Here is an 18,960-nt window from a genome sequence, read left to right as displayed (position 1 = left end):
CCCACCCACCTCACAGGGTGTTTTGTTGTGGGGATAATAATGGCATACTTTGTAAACCTCTCTGAGTGGGTGTTAAGTCATCCTGAAGGGCGGTATATAAATCGAATGTTGTTGTTGTTGTTATTCCATTGTTCTGCCTCCTCCAGCTGAAATTCAATGGCATGGAGATTTCGTTTAGCACTTGAGGATGATAAGTGTTGGTGAATCCATCATGAATGTGCCTAGTCCAATTTTATAGCCCTTCTAGCAGCAAATTCCATAAATTAGTTATCCTGAATCAACTGACCACAGGGTTGCCAACCTCAAGGTGGGGCCCAGAGTTCTGGAATTACAACTAATCTCCAGACTACAGAGATCAGTTCCCCTGGGAGAAACAGCAGATTCAGAGGGTAATGCTATGGTATACCATAGACTAGGAGAAATGGTAGTCCTAGAGAGACATCATATTTCCACTGAGCTCCTTCCCCTCCACAAACTCTGCCCTCCCAGCACCACCCCCAAATTTCCAACAATTTCCCAAGGCAGAGGTGGCAACCCAAACTGCCCATCAACTCTGCTGGGTGACACTGAGTTCTACTGTACTATATGTCATTTTTATCAGAGCCAAGTGTAATAGTTAAAGAGTGTGAACTAGGAAAATCCCACATTGAATCTCACATCTCAGCCATGAACTTATTGATTGCTTTTGGCAAGCCGCTTTCTCTCCGGTTCAATCCCACCCCCCTATCTATAATTTATTTATTCAATTTATATACCGCCCAAGATGGTGGTAGTTGTAAGAATTTTTGAACCAATATATGCAAGGCAATGGAAACACTCAAAAAGCAACATAAACCGAACTGTTGCATCAGGAAATTGTTGTTTCTCCTATGCTGGCTAGGAGAATGGAGATGGCAATGCTGCAATTCTCTACCTCCACTCCTCTTTCACAAACAAATCAGTGACATCAAAGGGTTTGGAAGATTTTATTGATGGAAAAACTCATCCATCATGCACACATTTACTTGAAGTCATTACACATCAAATTATACTATCAAAAGAATTAGTCAAGCCACGTGTGATTTTTATTTTGAGTGTAAATACTTGCACAAGAAATAAAAGATTTCCCATTTCTCAAGAGTCCTTCAGTCTTCTTCAGTAATTAATTTGAGTGTAAAAAATTGCACAAGAAATAAATATTTTTATGCTGAGTGTAAATACTTGCACAAGAAATAAAAGATCTCCCATTTCTCAAGAGTCTTTCAATCTCCTTCAGTATTTAATCATTTTTTCCCTTCTTTTCAACCACTTAATCTTACATATTTTAACATCCTTCAGTGAAAGTGAAGAAAAGATAATTACATTCCTTGATTATAAAATGGGACTTACTGTTATCCACATTATGTCCCAAACAGTGCTAAAGGAATATTGACAATTTTGTATCAAATTTATGGGTGGCTGTGATACTTATTGCTCAACTATGGGAATCAAAAATTTTACTCAGTATCCAGGAGTGGCTGAGAAAAGTATGGCATGTATTGCTAATGAACAAATTTGCCTGGTATAAACATCTATGTGAGATGAAAGTACATAAGCATTAGTTATTTATTCAACAATATTAACCTCACTAGATAACACAGCTGTGTTGCAAATGCAATACCAAAAGCTATGGCAGAAGGACCTCAAAAAAAGAACTCCCAGATGACATCTGGGAAGAAATCTGGTCTTCACCAAACAGCAAGTCGAAAACTTTCAATATCAGAGTTCAATATTTTAAATTAATGACTAGATGGTACTTTACCCCAATGCAATTACATCAAATAAACTGCTGCAACCCAAATGAGTGTTGGAAACAGTTCAGTTTATCTGGAGATTACCTCCATTGTTGGTGGAGTTGCAAAAAAAATTAATACTTTCTGGAAACAAATTGCAGAACAAATTAGGAAAATTATGGGAGTGACACTGCCGTTTACTCCAGAATCGATGCTACTTCATTACTGGCAAAATTTTAAAATAATGAAACAAAAAAGGAACCTTATTGCTATTCTGCTGGGAGCTGCCCAGTTAACTATCTCTTCTTTTCCAAAATTTTTACGACCAAAGTGATTCCACAACTATTGTATGGTATTCCGATTTGGATTAGGGCGTTTGACTGGGTCATTGAACGTGTTCAATCTAAATTTCTGCGAAAAATCCTGGGCCTACCAAAGTGTGTTCCATATCTGTGGACTCACTGTCTATGTTAACATCAAACGCTGCATTTCATCAAATTAAGAGTAGGTTGCTAGATATTGAGTGCCAGAAGTTATATAGCCTGGCTACTAAAACCTGCTCTCCCCTGAGCTTTGAAGTCCCTCTCACTGTAGGGAGGATGGCTCCATATTCATCTTCCCTGCAGGTGCCACAACTTCATAGAGTATTTTCTTTGGCCAGGTGCAACGCTATGCCTTTGGCCATTCTACATGGCAGATTTAACAGGATAGACTATTCAGCGAGATGCTGTTTATATGAACAAAAATGTGTCGAGTCAATTACACATGTCCTTTTGCACTGTCATTTGTACGCTGGTATACGTCAAATATACTTAAAATCTGTTTTAGCTAGTATGATGGATTGCTCTGATTTGCTCAAAGTCTATAGACTGTTGAACGATTCCTTTCATGATGTCACCGAGAAGGTGGCTAAGTATCTCCATTCTGCTTTGAAGTTGCGTCAAAGGATATCACGGAAATAAGCTCTAAATGTATTTATGTATTTGTAACTTTGTTCTTTCTTTTTTCTAAGTGGATAACTTGAATTGCTGCTATATGCCAATAAAGGCTAACTTGAACTTGAACTATCTCTTCTTGGTGGAAATCTAACCGCCTGCTAACTTTAGATGACTGGCACGGGAAAATTTGGGATAATCTGAAATGATCAGACTATGAAGATTATCAATCTGATTTTGAATCCACCTGGCTTCCCGTTTTGAAATACATCGCTGAACAAAATATTATCCCCTTCAATACAATCTATAGGAAATTGTTATATTTATTAATGAACTTTTGAATTTGATTGTAAACACAATTTGAATTGAGATGGACCCTACATTTGTATTTGGTAATTGGACAAGGTCATAATTCCTTGTTACAAGATAATGTATACGCTATTCACTCTGAATTTTATGGTTGTATGATAGATTTTACAACTTTGTTAATATGTATCTCTTTTGGAAAATTTTTAATAAAATCCATGGAGGGGGAACAATGGCTACCATTTCTTGATTATTGGAACCAGACAAATAACCTAATATACAACAAAAAGTTATTACAGTGTATTGCATAAATGAAGGTATGTGAGTTCTTTTGTTACATCTTTTGTTCTGAATTGTGTAAACAGTGAAGTGTAACATTTTTTGAAGTTTTTAATTTTTAAGAGTGGTGTTACAATATAGCAAAAGAAACCAAATTTCCACAGCTCAATCCATGCAGCTTTCATAAAGACCAAAGGATTCTTATATAGGGATTTCCAATTAGTCAATCAAAAAGCAAAAAAGGAAAATAATTTTTCTATGTAGTTATTTACATAAGAGCAACTTTGTGTGGCTTTAATGTATGCGGTTATTTGGACAGTTCTTAAGATGTCCCATTACATTTCATATCAAGCCATTTTTAGCAGGTATAAGTTTGAATTTTGAAGATTTTAGCAATTTGCATTTCCATAGCTAACTGCAGGAAGGCTGTTTACTCTTCATGAATTTTTGGAATATACAAGTCTTGGCTAATTAGGCATTTTATAAGGTTTTTTTTTTCAGTGCGATTAATTATCAAGCACAAGACTTTTGGACATGCTAGCTAATGATAAGAACTGTTTCTCCTCTCTATTAAGATCCAGTTTGGTGTAATGGTTAAGAGCGGCAGGACTCTAATTTGGAGAGCCGGGTTTGATTCCCCACTCCTCCGCTTGAAGCCAGCTGGGTGACCTTGGGTCAGTCACAGCTCTCTCACTGTTATCTCAATAACAAATATCTCAATAACAATATTATTGTTATTGAGGCACACTACCCATTGGACACATACATGGGTCTCTATATGCTTCCATATGCAGTCCTTTTTCTTTAGACTTTCATTTCTTCTTCTTGGTGGTAGGGGGGGGCCATAATAGCTTCTTGGCTGGATCCTTCGGAAGGGACAGACAATTGTATACAATTAGATTCTTCCCCCTACATGAAACTTCTAAACTTTCTTTTCATTTTCCATCCATCACATTTAGAGCACTGAAAACATGATTTCTCCCAACAGCAGACATACACGCGTCTCCAAATATAGAAACACCTCATTGTGGGGGTGTGTAATCTAGGGACCAAACCTTAATATTTCCTAGATTGTGCAATTCAAATCACCTCAGCATCTAATTTACTACTTTGTCATGAAGGGCAATGACTGTTTTCAACAATTATCATGTCAGATCAATTATTGCAACTGATAATTATCTTGCCAACACATAAATACCCATTGACATCTCAGAAAAATGCCAGTGCTCCTTTGATGTGAAGCTGTTACCTGTTTACATACAAAAGATTTGTTGGTTGGATTTCATCTAGGAAAAGAAAAATCTCCATCAGGAATAATTCAGCAAAAGGTATGTGTACAGGGTTTTTTTCCCCCGATTCATTGGAGATGTTTAAAAAATTTTAGCACTCTACCAGTGTTGTATAGGGGTTAGAATGCCAGGCTAGGATTTGGAAGATGTCAAGTCCCCCCTTTTCGATGAAGTTTGCTAGTTGCCTTTGGGCCACTCAGTCTCAGTCTAACCTGTTGTGAAGACAAAACAGAGTAGAGGGGAATGCCGGATGCTGCCCTGAGCTCCTTGGAGGAAAAGTGGGATAGAAGAAATATACTAAAGAAATATAAATATATTCTGGGCAAGGGCAAAGGAATTTCTTTAAATCAGTGGGATTCAGGTTGGATGCAGAAAATCCCAGTTCATTGCTTCCATTCGGACGTTGTCATAGCCGGTGTTTGCTGAGTTGAGCCCACTGTCTTCTATAATCCAAGCATTTATCCAGAGCAGATAGAATTATTTTACCTCTTTCTTCCGCCTGTGTGATTATGTAGCAGTGGGACAGTTTATCTAATCAGCAAGCTCAGATGTCAGAGTGGAGGGGACATTCGCTTTAGAACCAGTGTAGTATAGTGGTTAAAGAGTTAGACTAGGATTGAGGAGCTGACCGGTTGATTTTGAGCTAGTCACTTTCTCCTAGCCTGACTTAATTCAGAGGTTTGTTCTAAAGATAAAAGAGAGGAGAGGAGAATTATGAATGTTGCCCTGAGTCCCTTACAGGAAGAGTGGAATAAAAATGTAATGGACTGTTTAATTGATCGCGTTTAAAAACAGTCCCTCCCAAGGCATAGATGAATAGCATGGCATAGATCTAGCACAAATGAACCGCTGTCTAGCAGTTTTCCCAGTGCCATATTCTGCAGTATGTGGGAGATCCATGAACAGATTTCTGAATGCTTTCATATTAAAAAAGAGCGACAAGGACCTCCGTTTGGATCAAAAATTTGGCAGTGAAGGAGAAGGGTTTAACCTCCCTTGTTGTCCCATCTCCCGCTAGTAGAGAGCCAGTGTGGTGTAGTGACTGGAATGCCCAGCAAAGATCTAGGAAACCTGAGTTCCAATTTCCCCTCCAATGGGTAACCCTGGGCTTATCACTCTCTGAGCCTCTGCTATGTCATAGGTTGTTGTGAAGATAGCATGGGGAAGGGAGAACCACATATATTCCCCTGAGCTGCTTCCTCAGAGGGTGGAATTAAAAGCACACTAAATAGAATGAAGGGAGAGAAGGTGGCATGGTATCGCTTGATCTCTATAGATCTTAGAAGCTAACCTGGGTCGATACTTGGACGGGGGACCACAAGAAAGACTGCAGAGGAAGGCAACGGCAAACCATTTCTGCTTCTCACTTGCCTCGAAAGTCCCTTGCTGGGGTTGCCATAAGTTGGTTACAACTTGACAGCACATACATAAGTAGATAGAAAGAAATTTCTCCTGGGGCTGCAGTTGGGGTGGAGAGGAACAATACTTCCTCACTTTTCTTTCCCCTCTCTCCTGCACCTAATAGCAGGTCAGGAGGTGATTTCTATGGGGAAATGGCATAAAGGAAGGAGATAAACCCCCATCCCACCCCAGAGCCACAACCCCTGAACCAGATGACAAACCTTCAAAGATGTTTTTCCTTGCCGGGAGATTTAAACTCTCTGAGTTCCATTGAGAGGTGTTTTTGTGGCAGCGAAGAAGCACATAAAACCCTGATGAGTGGCTCCTTATCTGAAAATCTCTATTTGCTTCCTGACATATAAAACACAGGGTGTGCCTGCTTAATATTTTGCATGTAGCCTTCTGTGGCTCCATTCTCCTTTGTGTTTTGCGGAGCATTTTAAAAATCAGAGGCGTGATCCAGCCAATACACACTTTCATTCCCCCTGACTTCCAACAGGCATTTAGCATAACCTCTCCACTATCATCAGTGGAAATTTAAAAGGAATTCACTTTGATGCTGTGGTGTCTATTTTATGCTACTGACCGTGGCTGTATACTAGCAAATTGATTCTCATTGATCAACTGACTTAAAGACAGAGGATTGTATCCTACTACTTAAGAGTCTAGAAAGTAAGCTATTATTAATGGTGCCCTCTCTGTTTCTCCTCTTTTAGTTTTAGTATGTTTAAATAAGGTTGATTTTTATTATTACTGTGAGCCACCTTGGGGCTGGAAGGCAGCATAAAAATCCACTAAATGATTACTATGTATAAATTTACATTTTGAAGGCAGAGAAAGCTAAACTCGCCCCACCACCGAAAATATCTTCTGTGATTTCTACACACCCCTAAGTTTATTGTGATACTTTGCCATTATGCAAAGTATCAGCCTGTGGCACCAAACTGTCTGAGAGGCAATCTATGCCTACAGTTACTTTGCACTTTGACATGCAATTTGTGTTTGGTGCAGTTCCACAGAGAGTGAGCACCACACTAAAGGCAGGTGTGCATTCTTGAATAACTGCTAGACGGCTGCAGCCAATCAGGGCCCTGAGAGCGTAGAATGTCCACCTGCTCTTTGATGTGAGAAAACCAGATGTAGTTGCCGGAAAGAAACAACTTACATATGAAGTGGTTGTCAGAAACTACGGCTGGGTGTTAGTCTGAGGGTCTAGATTTACTGAGTTTTAGCAGCCCTTAGAAAGTAACTCTTAGAGAGGGAAGAACAAAATATAGTGAATGGATGACTGGTTCTGTTTTCACTAGGGAAGCCAGCCCCCAAGTGGGGGTGGGAAATCCCCTCCTTCCAGCTGCTGTTTTCCACCACCACTCTGAGTGGCACTGATGGCAGCCCTCTCTAAAAACTGCCAAAAAACTCTATAGCTGTACAATAGAGTTTCTGGCAATTCCTAGAGAGGCATAGTATCACTTTCATGTTTACCCTGGAAGTGACATCACACCACCACCACCCCATGTTCCCATGGCTCCCTGTTCTCCAACTGCCTTCACATGTTAATACTACTTAAGCATGATGGATGCAGCTATTCAATTCAGCTATAAGTGTGATGGACACCAAACCAAAGACTTGGTGATCAGGGGCAGTCTTAGCCAATAGGCAACCAGGGCGGTTGCCGTGGTCACCGTGCTGCGGGGGGACAAGCTGCCACAGCCCTACTCTCCCAATGAAGTGCAGGCTGCCTCAGCTGCTGCAATTTGTACCAGCCCCATGAGGGGCTGGAGTAGCCAGCTTATGGGAGTGGTTCCCGTTGTCCTCGCCTGAAATGAAGACGATCCCTGGCAGGGTTGGCAGGGGACAGTGATTCTGGAGCCCCATCCTGGCATTGGGCCCAGAACCCCATTACTGCCTTATTGGTGGTTTTTCAACAGGCTCAGAGGAAAGGGTCAGCTACCTGCCTTTGCTTATGGTCTTGCTACGTTGAGCTGGGATGTCATTTACTCACTATTGGCCTCCCCTGCTTTGTCCTCCGCTGCTTTAGTCTAGACATGGGCACAAACCAAAAAAACAAACAAACCATGGGGTTCGTGGATTTTCTTGAATCACGAACACCCACGAACTGGTGCAAGTTCTTGAACCAGTTCATGGTTTGTGGGATTTAAATGCCCCTTTCTGGCTGCTTAGCAGCAGGGAAAAGGGCATTTAACCATTTAAAGGGCCCTTTCCTGCCATTTGCAGGTGACAGGGCCCTTTAAATGGCCCAAACCCCAGCCCCCAGCCCCAGCCCCACACTTACCTTGCTGCTGGGGTGGTGGAGGCCACGGCCCAGCCACCGTGCGGGCCCACGGCCTCCTCCTGTGAGGGGCAGGAAGGCCATTTTCAGCCTCCTCTGCCACTCTGCGGGCCCGCACAGCACTGGAAGAGGGCAAAAATGGCCTTCCCACCCCTCATAGGAGGAGGCCGCAGGCTTGCAGGGCGGCTCCACAACCCCAGCAGCAAGGTAAGTGTGGGGCTGGGGCTGGGTGTGTGGGGGCTGGGGTGGGGAGGTGGGGGGCTGGGGCTCGAGTTTGGGCCATTTAAAGGGCCCTGCCACTTGTAAGCAGCAGATCCCTTTAAACTATCAGCTGGCAGGCGGCGAGGGGGGGGATCACCCCCTGCCGCCTGCCAGCTGATAGTTTAAAGGGACCTGCCGCTTGCAAGGGGCAGGAAAAGTTTAAATGGCCATTTCCCCAGGGAATACGAACCTTTAATACAAACCAAATGAACCAGTAGACCAGTTCATGGAAGTTCGTGGAAAGAAGCTTCCACGAACCACTGGTTTGCGAACCACAAACTGGCCTGGTTCGTGCATTTTTTTGGGTTCGTATCTAGGTTCGTACCCATCTCTACTTTAGTCTTCTCGACAGACTCTTACCTACCTACCTACATTTTATAGTTTTCATCTGCAGTTACTATATTTAGATATTTTAGCAGACACCATTGAATGCTGAACATTATTTATTGGTATATAAACTAGTGTCTTGTTGCAATTTTATATTGTATATTATTGTATATTATTTAGCATTGTTGTAATTGTAACCCGCCCTGAACCTGCTTGCAGGGAGGGTGGCTTAAATATCGAACAATCAATTGTACACAACAAACTTGAGGGTGAAAAAAAGCCCTTGCGCTATAATATTTGCTTCTCAAACCAGTCTTGTAGCTTCTGTGGTATTGTAACAGCTGCATGTTTATGTGGCTGTGGGTCAGGAACCGCCCTATTGCATAGGGAACACACACAGGCGGGACCAAACACGAAGCTGCCTTATGCTGACTCAGACCATTGGTCCATCCAGGTCAGTTTTGTCAATTGGAAGAACTTCTGCTTTGCGTGCATAAGATCTCAGGTTCAATGCCCAGCATCTCATTAAAAAGGACCGGGCAATAGCTGATGTGAAAGACCACTACCTGAGTCAATGGAAAGCCGCTGCCAGTTTGAGTTGACAATAGAGGCTTTGACGACTGATGGTCTGATTCAGTATAAGGTAGCTTTCTGTGTGTGTCTGCCCTGATCTGGATAGACCAGGAGAGCCTGACCTCATCAGAGCTCCAACGCTAAGCAGGGTTGGCCTTGGCTAGTCATTGGATGGGAGATCTCCAATGAAGACCAGGGGTGCAGAGGCAGGCAATGGCAAACCACCTCTGATGGTCTCTTGCCATGAAAAACCCCATTCAGAGGTTGCTGTATGACTTGAGGATTTCATTTCATTTTTGTGTGTGTCCATGTTTGTCCTTGCACTGTGCAGAAACAGTGGAGGGTTCAGTGTGTTCTAGGAAAATAGATATTTTTTAGGAAAATAGGGTTTTTTTATTTTTTACAAACCTTTCTCCATACAAAACATATTTACAGTTAAAAATTGAAAAATTGGATGGCTGCAGATGGTTAGAGAGTCAGCACAGTTATTAACATCAAAAAACCTTAATTACACTTGCAAGATGATTTAGAAACCTTTTGGAACTTTAAGATTAGCATCATAAGAACCTTAGAAGAAATTTTCAAAAGCATTAGAAGAACCCTATAAATTCTATAAACATTATAAGCACAGGTGGTGGAGAGTGCCCTGAAGTCATAGCTGACCTATGGCAACCCCTGGAGGAGATTTTCATGGCAAGAGACTAACAGTGCAATCCTAAACCGACTTACTCCAGTCCAAACCCATAGATTTCAGTGGGCTTAGACTGGAGTAACTCTGCTTAGAATTGCACTATAAGAGCTAGGCTACAATAGACGAATTAAACGAGGAGGAGCATGTGAAGGGAGTCACAATGTTAGCCAGGAAGCTGAGTTTTAAAAGAGATCACTTTGTCAATTTCCCCTCTCTACAGAGCCAGGGAGATGGCTACTCATGTTTGTTCATTTTCTCCTCACCTCTTAGAAGGGGAGCTGAAACTGACAGAGCCTTCCAGAGGCAAAGAAGAAATTAACAAACCCCCTGAGCAGCCATCTCCCTGGCTGTGTAGAGAGGGGAAATTGACAAAGCCAATCTCTTTTAAAACTCAGCTTCCGGGTTAACATTGCGACGCCCTTCACGTGCTCCTCCTTGTGTAATTTGTCTCTTGTAGCTTGGCTCTAAGAGAGGTGGTTTGCCATTGCCTGCCTCTGCAATCTGAGTCTTCATTGGAGGTCTCCCATCCAATTACTAACTTGACCAACCCTGCTTAGCTTCTGAGATCTGATGAGATCAGGTTCACCTGGACTATCCAGGTCAGGGTATTATAAACACTATAAACCCACTATAAACAAATTACAAACATTACAAAGCAACACCTATCAATGAACAGGGGGATTCACCTCCCTATACCACTTTGATCTGCTCAGCCACACTTTCCTCTTGGCCCCCTTTTCAGTGTGTTCTAGGGCATGCTCTTCATTCATGTGGCATGGCCGTGGGACTTAACAGATTTGGCCAGTTCCTAACTTGAACTGCACATGTGTCTGGGAGCATACTGAGAATCCATTGGATTGCAATGTGCTCAGGCAACAAATCAATTGTTGAAAGTTTTCTCTGACAGTAGGAAGTTTGAAGACCACGGAGGTAGGTCACTTAGCAACTAATGTCTTGCTGATGTCCACACAGTCCATGGCAGAGGCCCAGGGCTTTTTTTCAGCAGGAACGTGGTGGAACAGAGTTCCAGCACCTCTTGAAAATGCAGCAGCAAGGAGGGCAATCTAAACTCCCCTCTGTCTGGAGATCAGGGGGCGGGGCCACCAGCCATGTGACCATTTTCGCAGAGGGCAATTTAAACTTTAAAAAACTCCCCGCTTGTTCCAGCTGACCCAAAGTGACGTCATTGTGAGGTCCTGAGTTCCACCACTTTCCACCACCTCTTTCCCAGAAAGAAAGCCCTGCAGAGGCCCAAGGGTGGAGCAACATAAATTCAGACCATTTAATTAATTTATTTATTATTTATGTATTTATTAGACTTATAGTCTGCTCTCCCCGCAATGCAGGCTCAGAACGGATCACAACCTGATTAAAACACAATACAATATACAGTATATAACATATTGTATTAAACCAGTTATCCAAGCCTTAGGGGAATCCCTTTCTAAAAAAACCCAATTCTGCAATGATTCCTTTGATCATGGCATTTGACTACCTGTATTTTCTAATGAAATCCCCCACTGATTGATCTTTATCCCTGCTAGACTGTAACATCCATCCAAACCTGACCATGGAAATGACACCCCAGCCTGTGATAATGACTCAGCCGCAACGCCACACATCTACGCGGAGTTTTGAGTGGCAGACTGACCTCTGTGATTGTGGCAGCGACTGCCGAATCTGTGAGTGAACTCCCTGATATTTGGATGTTGCTGTTTTGAATGAATTCCTTTGAATCTCGGACCTAGCTTGCTCATACTTCAGTTGCATCTACGCAGGGGCATGACAATGTACCTACACTATGGCAAAAGCAGCAAGCTAGGAACAGGTGGAGAAGGTGGGGTTTTTCTCATTCTGCTTGCTGCTGCCACTGCCTCTCACCCCACTCTGCCCCCCTTTCCCCTTGTGTTCCCATTCTCATTCCAGCCACATTGTAAGAGTATAGAGTGGCTGGCCAGTAGGAAGCAAAAGTGCCCTTTAAAGGGCTAAGGGGGGGTAATGATGGTGAATAGCAGTGAGCTGCCTTTTGCCATTTTGAAATGGAGCTTGGCCCCACCACCCCCAATAGAATATGGGTAAGTGTCCAGGCTACCCTGACCTGGATAGGCCAGGTGAGCCTGATTTCATCAGATCTCAGAAGCTAAGCCGAGCCAGCCTTGGTTTGTAATTGGATGGGAGACCTCCAAGGAAGACCAGGGTTGTAAAGGTAGGCATCCCTCTGTTAGAGTCTCTCTATACAAGACATCTGACATATGAAGAACATGTGTTGGGAGATGCAATGTTAGCCAGGAAAGGTAGTTTAAAAAGAAAGAGCCTGCAGAGATTGCTCCTCAGAGGGTTTGTTAATTTCATCTTGCCTCCCCGAAGGCTCTTTCAATTTCACCTCTCCAGTCAAATCAAGGGTTCAAATCTCTGCTCAGTCATAAAGTTGCCTGAGTAATATCTGGTTGATTACTTTCTTTCAGCCTAATTTATTTCAGTGGATTGTTGTGAGCTACATATACTGCTCTGAGCCCTTTGAAGGAAACGTGCAAGATAATAAATACTACAGCCAGTTTCGGTCTGTGATCCAGGAACAGAGTCTAGGCTGAGTCTACATCAGTGGTTCTCCAACAGTGGGGCAGACCTTCTATGCAAAGACCTAGGACACCCGGAAGGGGGACCATGAACTTCCTGGAATGACAACAATCTTGCAGCTGGCTGTGCCAAAGACACAGATTTAGGGCCAAACGAGATATTGTGGCACCCACAGGTTTGACCTGTGAATGTTGACATCATTTTAGAAAAGAATTCAGAACCCAGGACTCCATGGTCTTAGTATGACTCTAACCACTACACTGTCTTGGCCTTGCCCTGGTGCATTAGCTTGGGGATAGGTTGGGACATTCAAAAATTAGAGAGGAACTTTAAAAGAAGGTCCATGTTCAAAAGTCTGGGAACGGCAAGCTTGATTCTTAACCACGAGAGTCACCAGGGGTGGCAGTCAAGTGCAGCTCCCACTCCAGTCTCGTCCCCTTTCCTCTTCCCTCGTAGGCATGAATGCAGCTACATGGTTAAGCAGAAGAAATTAAAGCGTTACACTTGCAATGCCTGCTAGTAGCAAGGGGAAAATCTGCCCTCCATGTCTAGCCCTTTTTATCCATGAAAATTTTAGTGCTTCTGCCTGTCCTACTGTGAGAGTACACTACATGCAATCCTGTCCATATCCAGGATCTCCATTTTATGTGAACTGGGCAATATTTTCCAGTTTCAGTACACACAATTGGAAACCAGGGCTGGATCTAGGGTTGCACGTGCACACCCCCAGCGCTGCACGATGACATCACTTCCATAACATCATCACGCACTGTGGAGTGCGCCATCCCGCGTGGTAAGCCCTGGCGCACTGCGGAGCTGGCGGCGGCAGCACAGGTGGCTGGGAGGTTGCCTGTGTCGTTCACCTGCCCTGCTGAGGGGGTGGCCGGCTTGCTGCGCGGGTAGCACAATGATGGGCAGCAGGCTTGCCGCGCGTCCCCTGCTCTCGCGGCAGGCTCCCACTGCCCTCTGCTCAGCTGCCCGCACACTCCCAGGCAGCTGTGCCCGGCACCCCCTCTTTGACAGCACCAGGGGTAGACTACCCCCCCCTACCCCGCCGTCAATCCAGTCCTGTTGGAAACCCAAATTTTTTGAAGGTACGCATCTGTGTGTACTGAGACTGGGAAATACATGTGCTGCCCTATTTACACAAAATGTCATGTATCAAAAGGATTGTGCATAGCACACTGTACAAGTACGCAAGGTCGGAGTGCCAAAATCATAATGATCGGAAAGGGCTTCTGCCCAGTTTTGCAAGGATATAATAACTGTATGTGAGTGGGGGGGGGGGGAAGGGGGAGAGTCTAGAAATGGGAAGTGGCTGACAAGAGCAACGACTGAAAGAAGTTTGAAATTGTTCCTGCATCGCAAGGAATCAGACTGTGGAAAGAGAGATACCACTTCTCTAAATATGTATCTCTTTCCCCTCAAAGCAAGTTGTGAAACTACACCGCCTGTGTCACCTTTTTCTAGGCCTCTGCGGAACGTTCTGCTTCTGGTGCCTGGGGTGCAAAGTTGCCAAGGACATGGACGAATGCTGCTGCTGCGGCCCAAGCGTGGCCATGAGGACTCGCTATCGGACCCAGTACAGGATCCCGGTAAATGATGTCATAATCAGGGCTTTTTTTCTGGGAAAAGAGGTGGTGGAACTCAGTGGGTTGTCCTCAGAGAAAATGGTCACATGGCTGGTGGCCCCGTCCCCTGATCTCCAGACAGAGGGCAGTTGAGATTGCCCTCTGCGCCACTCAGCCCCCTCTGCCTGGAGATCAGGGGGCGGGGCCACCAGCCATGTGACCATTTTCAAGAGGTTCCGGAACTCTGTTCCACCACGTTCCAGCTGAAAAAAAGCCCTGGTCATAATAATTTCATTTTCATGTTTCTGGTCTAAACATATGCCATCTTATCCATTCCCTGGTTCTAATCATATGCATGATTTTCAGCACCGATCCTCTGGATGTTCTTCAGTATATCCAGGTCTTTCCATAGACATGCACAGATTGTTTCATCAACCAGTCCTCTACCACTGGCCACAGCTTAAAGAGACCAGTGTAGCCTGTGTGGTTTACACAGCTTTGAGCAGGGGTGTGTCTCAGAGAACCAGGGATTCTTCTGCCTTTTGAATTGTGCACAGCTAAGAACATGAATGTCCACAATGTGTGCACATCCCCAGTATAAGGGCTCCTCCCACCCCAATATTGCAAACACAGACCAAAACCAATATCAAGTCTTTGTGAGGTCCGGTGACATGTTGCCTTTTTACACAACACAGGGATCCATCTGCTCAGACTGCTGCACTGTTGTCTTTTGCGCTCCCTGTAATCTTTGTCAACTGAAGCGGGATATCAACAGGAGGAAAGAGTTAGGAATATTCTAGAAAGGTTTGTGATTATATTTATTTATCTATTTATTTATTTATATATTTATTACATAGAGGCATGGGTGAGTGCCCTAGCGTGGATAGCTCAGGTGAGCCTGATCTTGTCAGATCTCGGAAGCTCAGTAGGGTCAGCTTTGGTTAGTAATTGGATGGGAGACCTCCAATGAAGACCAGGGTTGCAGAGGCCGGCAAACCACCTCTGATTATCTCTTGCCATGAAAATCCTACTAGGGGTCGCCCTAAGTCAACTCTGACTTGAGGGCACCACACACACACACTCACAGGCATGGGTGGGTAGGTGGGGAGTCAAAATGATTTAAAATCACAGTTTTGGGCTAGATCCCACAGAAAATTTCTGCAAATGGGAAAGGGCTGATTTTTGTGATTGAGGGTACGGTTTCATTTTCAATGTGTGGAAATGGGCAGCTAAACTTCTCATAACGTGGAGGTAAATAACATCATAACCAGGCCCTGAGGCTCTGGTTGAAGGGATGGGCAGAAATGGTGTCACCCCAATGCTGCAATGGCATTTCCAGAAAAACAGGAAGTGATGTCACCACGTTGTGGTGACGCTCTAGGAACCCCACCAATCACTATGGTTTGACCATAGAGATCCAGGGGATTCCTATGACATTGCTTTCAGGGTTTTTTTTGCTGAGAATATCGTTGTGCATCATACAAAACCATTTTCCCCTCCCCATTTCCCCCTGCTGGTCATTTGAGTAGCAGAGGTGACCAGGGAGGATTGGCAGGAGGCTTCCCTCTGGAAGAAAGTACGTGGCATCCCTGAGCCTCTATTAAAGGAATGGGACTTTTTCTCTCTCGGCAGTTAGCAACCCTGTCTCTGGCTGTAAGGAGGGGCAGCTTTGAGCCAGAGAAGTAACTTAATGTCGCACAAAATAAAGATTTAAATGCCGCCATTCTGGACTAGACCAATTGCCCATCAGCATGCCGTTCCCCACTTTAGTCAACCAGGTGCCCCCAGAGAGCATCTAGGTAGGGCACTGAGGCCCCTCCAGATTTCTTTATATATACCTATACCTTTATACCACTTCTATCCACTGCATGCACTCCCGAAGCCGTGTTACAATCACATGTTAGAAGGGTTGACTACATCACCTTCACACAGCACGAGAAAAATTAGGAAAAAAGAATGTCTGGCCATAAACAAGTGACGTGGGGGAAACCCAGCCACTCCCAGCCATTTTCTTCCCAGGTGGTGGTGAGGATATATTATAGCTTCCCCCATAAACCACCATGGCAATTACATTTGTGCAGCAACTCAAACTTCTGGGCTTGCGAGCAGAGATCATAGAGCAAGTGCTGCTTAAAAAGATTATCCCAGCAAGCGGCAGAAAAATTTAAGCAGGACGTTTCCCAACAGATGCTTGTTCATTATGGTTAGACCCATTTTACAGCTGAGGAATACTGACGACAGTTTACATTACTCTCTTCAGGATAGATCCTCCTGATATCCCCACTGCCTCTAATGACCCCGCCTCTTCCAACAGCCACGACAGGCCGCTACACCAGGGAGCTCTTGTTCTACTGTTCCAGGCAGAGGGGGAAGCTCCTGCTATCCATTTGCAGCAATACTTCACTTTTTTGTCCAAGAAAACAAAGACATCAGCTGTTTTCCTACCACTTCCTCCTATCTGGTGCTTGTTCTTGCTTGCAGAAGGGAGAAGGAAGGAGAAAAATACTATATTGCCTAAGTGCTTGATGATCCACCAGTTGTCTGGACGGACCCAACAGCATTCTGTACTGAGATCACTTTCCCCCTTTCTTTCACGTCTTCTTGCATTTTAGAAGTTCCTGTATCCAGAAGCCTGACATTGAGAGCAGAACCACAAGTGACGCCTGACACAGGTTGGACACTTGCCAGCTTCCCTCAAGTTTTGATGGGAAATGTAGGCAGCTTGGTGGAATGTTGGACAAGTGACAGTTGAAAAGTCCATTGGGCAGCAGTCGGAGAGCCAAGCTGCAAGACCAGGACGCCTACATTTCCCATCAAAACTTGAGGGAAGCTGACAAGTGTCCAATCTGTGCCTTTTGTCACTTGTGGTTCTGCTCTGAGTCTTCCAGTATGCATCATTATAGTATCCAGAAAACCATCCAATAACACTCAGGTTGCTATCCCGCTAGGGAAAAAGTAGACCAGTCTCTGGTCGTCTGAGCCACTTTTCAGATTATCGGTGTTTGTAGAAAATCCAGATTCTGGGAGCAGGGCCAGCAGAAGGATTTGGGGGGCCATAGGCTAGGGAGAGGGAGCTGCCCCCCACATGCAACAGGGAGGCAGGAAGATGCTGCTTGCCCGTGGGTGACAGAATGAGGAAAGGACCTGCCGGGGAATCTCCCAGGGCTGCCACTTGCCACGGCAGATATCTGGTTATCACCGCTTCACATCTGATGTACTAGGAAATTTCCTAGGTGCACCTAACGGACAGGTTGGCCCTGCCGGCATCTGGTTGCCCCAGAGGTTTTTGGAACAATTCTGGCCAGCTGCCACTGCAATTCTCAGCATGATTATAATATTTGATTAGATTTTTTGAGCTCTGACTCAAACTAACGCACCAGCAAGGTTGCAGAAAGGCTCTCAAGGTACTCCGTTCCTGTGGCATCCCGTCTTTTGGGGTGACCAACGGCCAGGATTGGGACATCAACCAAATGACTGTTTATTATTTAATTGCAGTCAAATGCGTCCCAGTATTGCATGTAGTAAAGAATGCCTTTTTGTAAACCAAACTTTGTATCGCACTCGCCCCTTAAGCCCTGCAGGCTCAGGGTCACACAGACAGACGTCTCACTTACAAGCAGGAACTTGCTGGGCTGCAATACCGTCCTAAATCTCCTGATTAAGTCACATTGTTTAGTTTTTTCCTGACTGGCCACGTGCTGTAACATCACGGACACTGAAAACAGGAGCACATGAAGAAAAATGACACACAAGCCATGGTCCCAAGAATCCACACATCACAAACGCTCAGCTCTTTGTTGTTCTTCTAATAAATGAATTATTTAAACCCTTTGTCTGATTTTTTTTTTAAAAAAAACATTAAGCTATTTATACTCCACCATCATCCTCATAGCTCAAGGCAGCTGACAAATGTACGTGAAAACCTGTGATATTTATCAGCTGGTCTAATTGCACGGAAGGTCTCCGACCCAATGCTTGCAAGCATAGGAGATATGTGGACATATTTCTTGATTTATACCCCACTTTCCTCCCCAATGGAGATCAAAATCAGCTTACAACATCATTCTCCCCTCCTCTATTGTATCCTTACAACAACAATCCTGTGAAGTAGGTCAGGCTGTGTGTGTGTGTGAGAGAGAGAGTCTCACCCTGCATGCTTCCATGCTGGAGTAGCGATTTAAAGCGCATCTCCCAGATCCAATATTCTAAATAACACACAGCTATGCTAGATCAATCGAGTGGCCTGTCTAGTTCACAGAATAACAACAACAACAACAACAATTAATGTATATACTGCCCTTCAGGACAACTTAATGCCCACTCAGAGTGGTTTATAAAGTGTGTTGTTATTAACTCACAACAATCACCCTGTGAGGTGGGTGGGGCTGAGAGAGCTCTGAAAGAGCTGTGACTGACCCAGAGAGACAACCCAGCCGGCTTCAAGTGGAGGAGTGGGGAATCAACCCTGGCTTTCCAGATTAGAGTCCTGCTGCTCTTAACCACTACACCAAACACTACACCGGGGGACAAACCAATACCCCCAAAAGATCTTCAAGCATGCCACATAGGCCCAAGCCTGTGTGTTGACCCACCCACCCCCGACATTGATCTTCAAAGGGATACTGCCTCTGAACGTGAAGTTTCCATTGAGTCATCATGGTGAACAGCCATGGATGGATCTACCTTCCTAACCCCGCCTTTAAAGTACA

The 18,960-nt window shown here is 44.3% G+C and overlaps 1 protein-coding gene across 2 annotated transcripts; it reads left to right on the top strand.

The window, feature by feature from the left end:
- The first annotated feature begins 4,506 nt into the window (after nucleotides 1-4,506).
- LOC129336904 (placenta-specific gene 8 protein-like) lies at nucleotides 4,507-18,077 on the top strand. Of its 2 annotated transcripts, none has more exons than XM_054990313.1 (5): nucleotides 4,507-4,599; nucleotides 11,648-11,785; nucleotides 14,151-14,275; nucleotides 14,947-15,055; nucleotides 16,566-18,077. In XM_054990313.1, exons 2-4 carry the CDS (start codon nucleotides 11,674-11,676, stop codon nucleotides 15,049-15,051), a joined length of 342 nt encoding a protein of 113 aa, XP_054846288.1. In that variant the 5' UTR covers nucleotides 4,507-4,599; nucleotides 11,648-11,673; the 3' UTR covers nucleotides 15,052-15,055; nucleotides 16,566-18,077. The 2 variants fall into 2 exon arrangements, with proteins under 2 accessions (XP_054846288.1, XP_054846286.1); XM_054990311.1 differs by having other exon boundaries at nucleotides 16,512-18,077.
- The last annotated feature ends 883 nt before the right edge of the window (nucleotides 18,078-18,960 follow it).

The sequence above is a fragment of the Eublepharis macularius genome, chromosome 10 (assembly GCF_028583425.1).
Source record: "Eublepharis macularius isolate TG4126 chromosome 10, MPM_Emac_v1.0, whole genome shotgun sequence".
NCBI lineage: Eukaryota > Metazoa > Chordata > Lepidosauria > Squamata > Eublepharidae > Eublepharis > Eublepharis macularius.
The sequence above is the reverse complement of the archived record's forward strand: the minus strand, read 5'-3'. Positions and strand labels throughout refer to the sequence as shown.

Coding starts and splice junctions, on each gene's coding strand:
- LOC129336904 (XM_054990313.1), top strand. CDS start 11,674: ATGGAAATGACACCCCAGCCTGTGATAATGACTCAGCCGCAACGCCAC. Junction 11,786..14,150: donor TGGCAGCGACTGCCGAATCT/GTGAGTGAACTC, acceptor ACCTTTTTCTAG/GCCTCTGCGGAACGTTCTGC. Junction 14,276..14,946: donor GGACCCAGTACAGGATCCCG/GTAAATGATGTC, acceptor TACACAACACAG/GGATCCATCTGCTCAGACTG.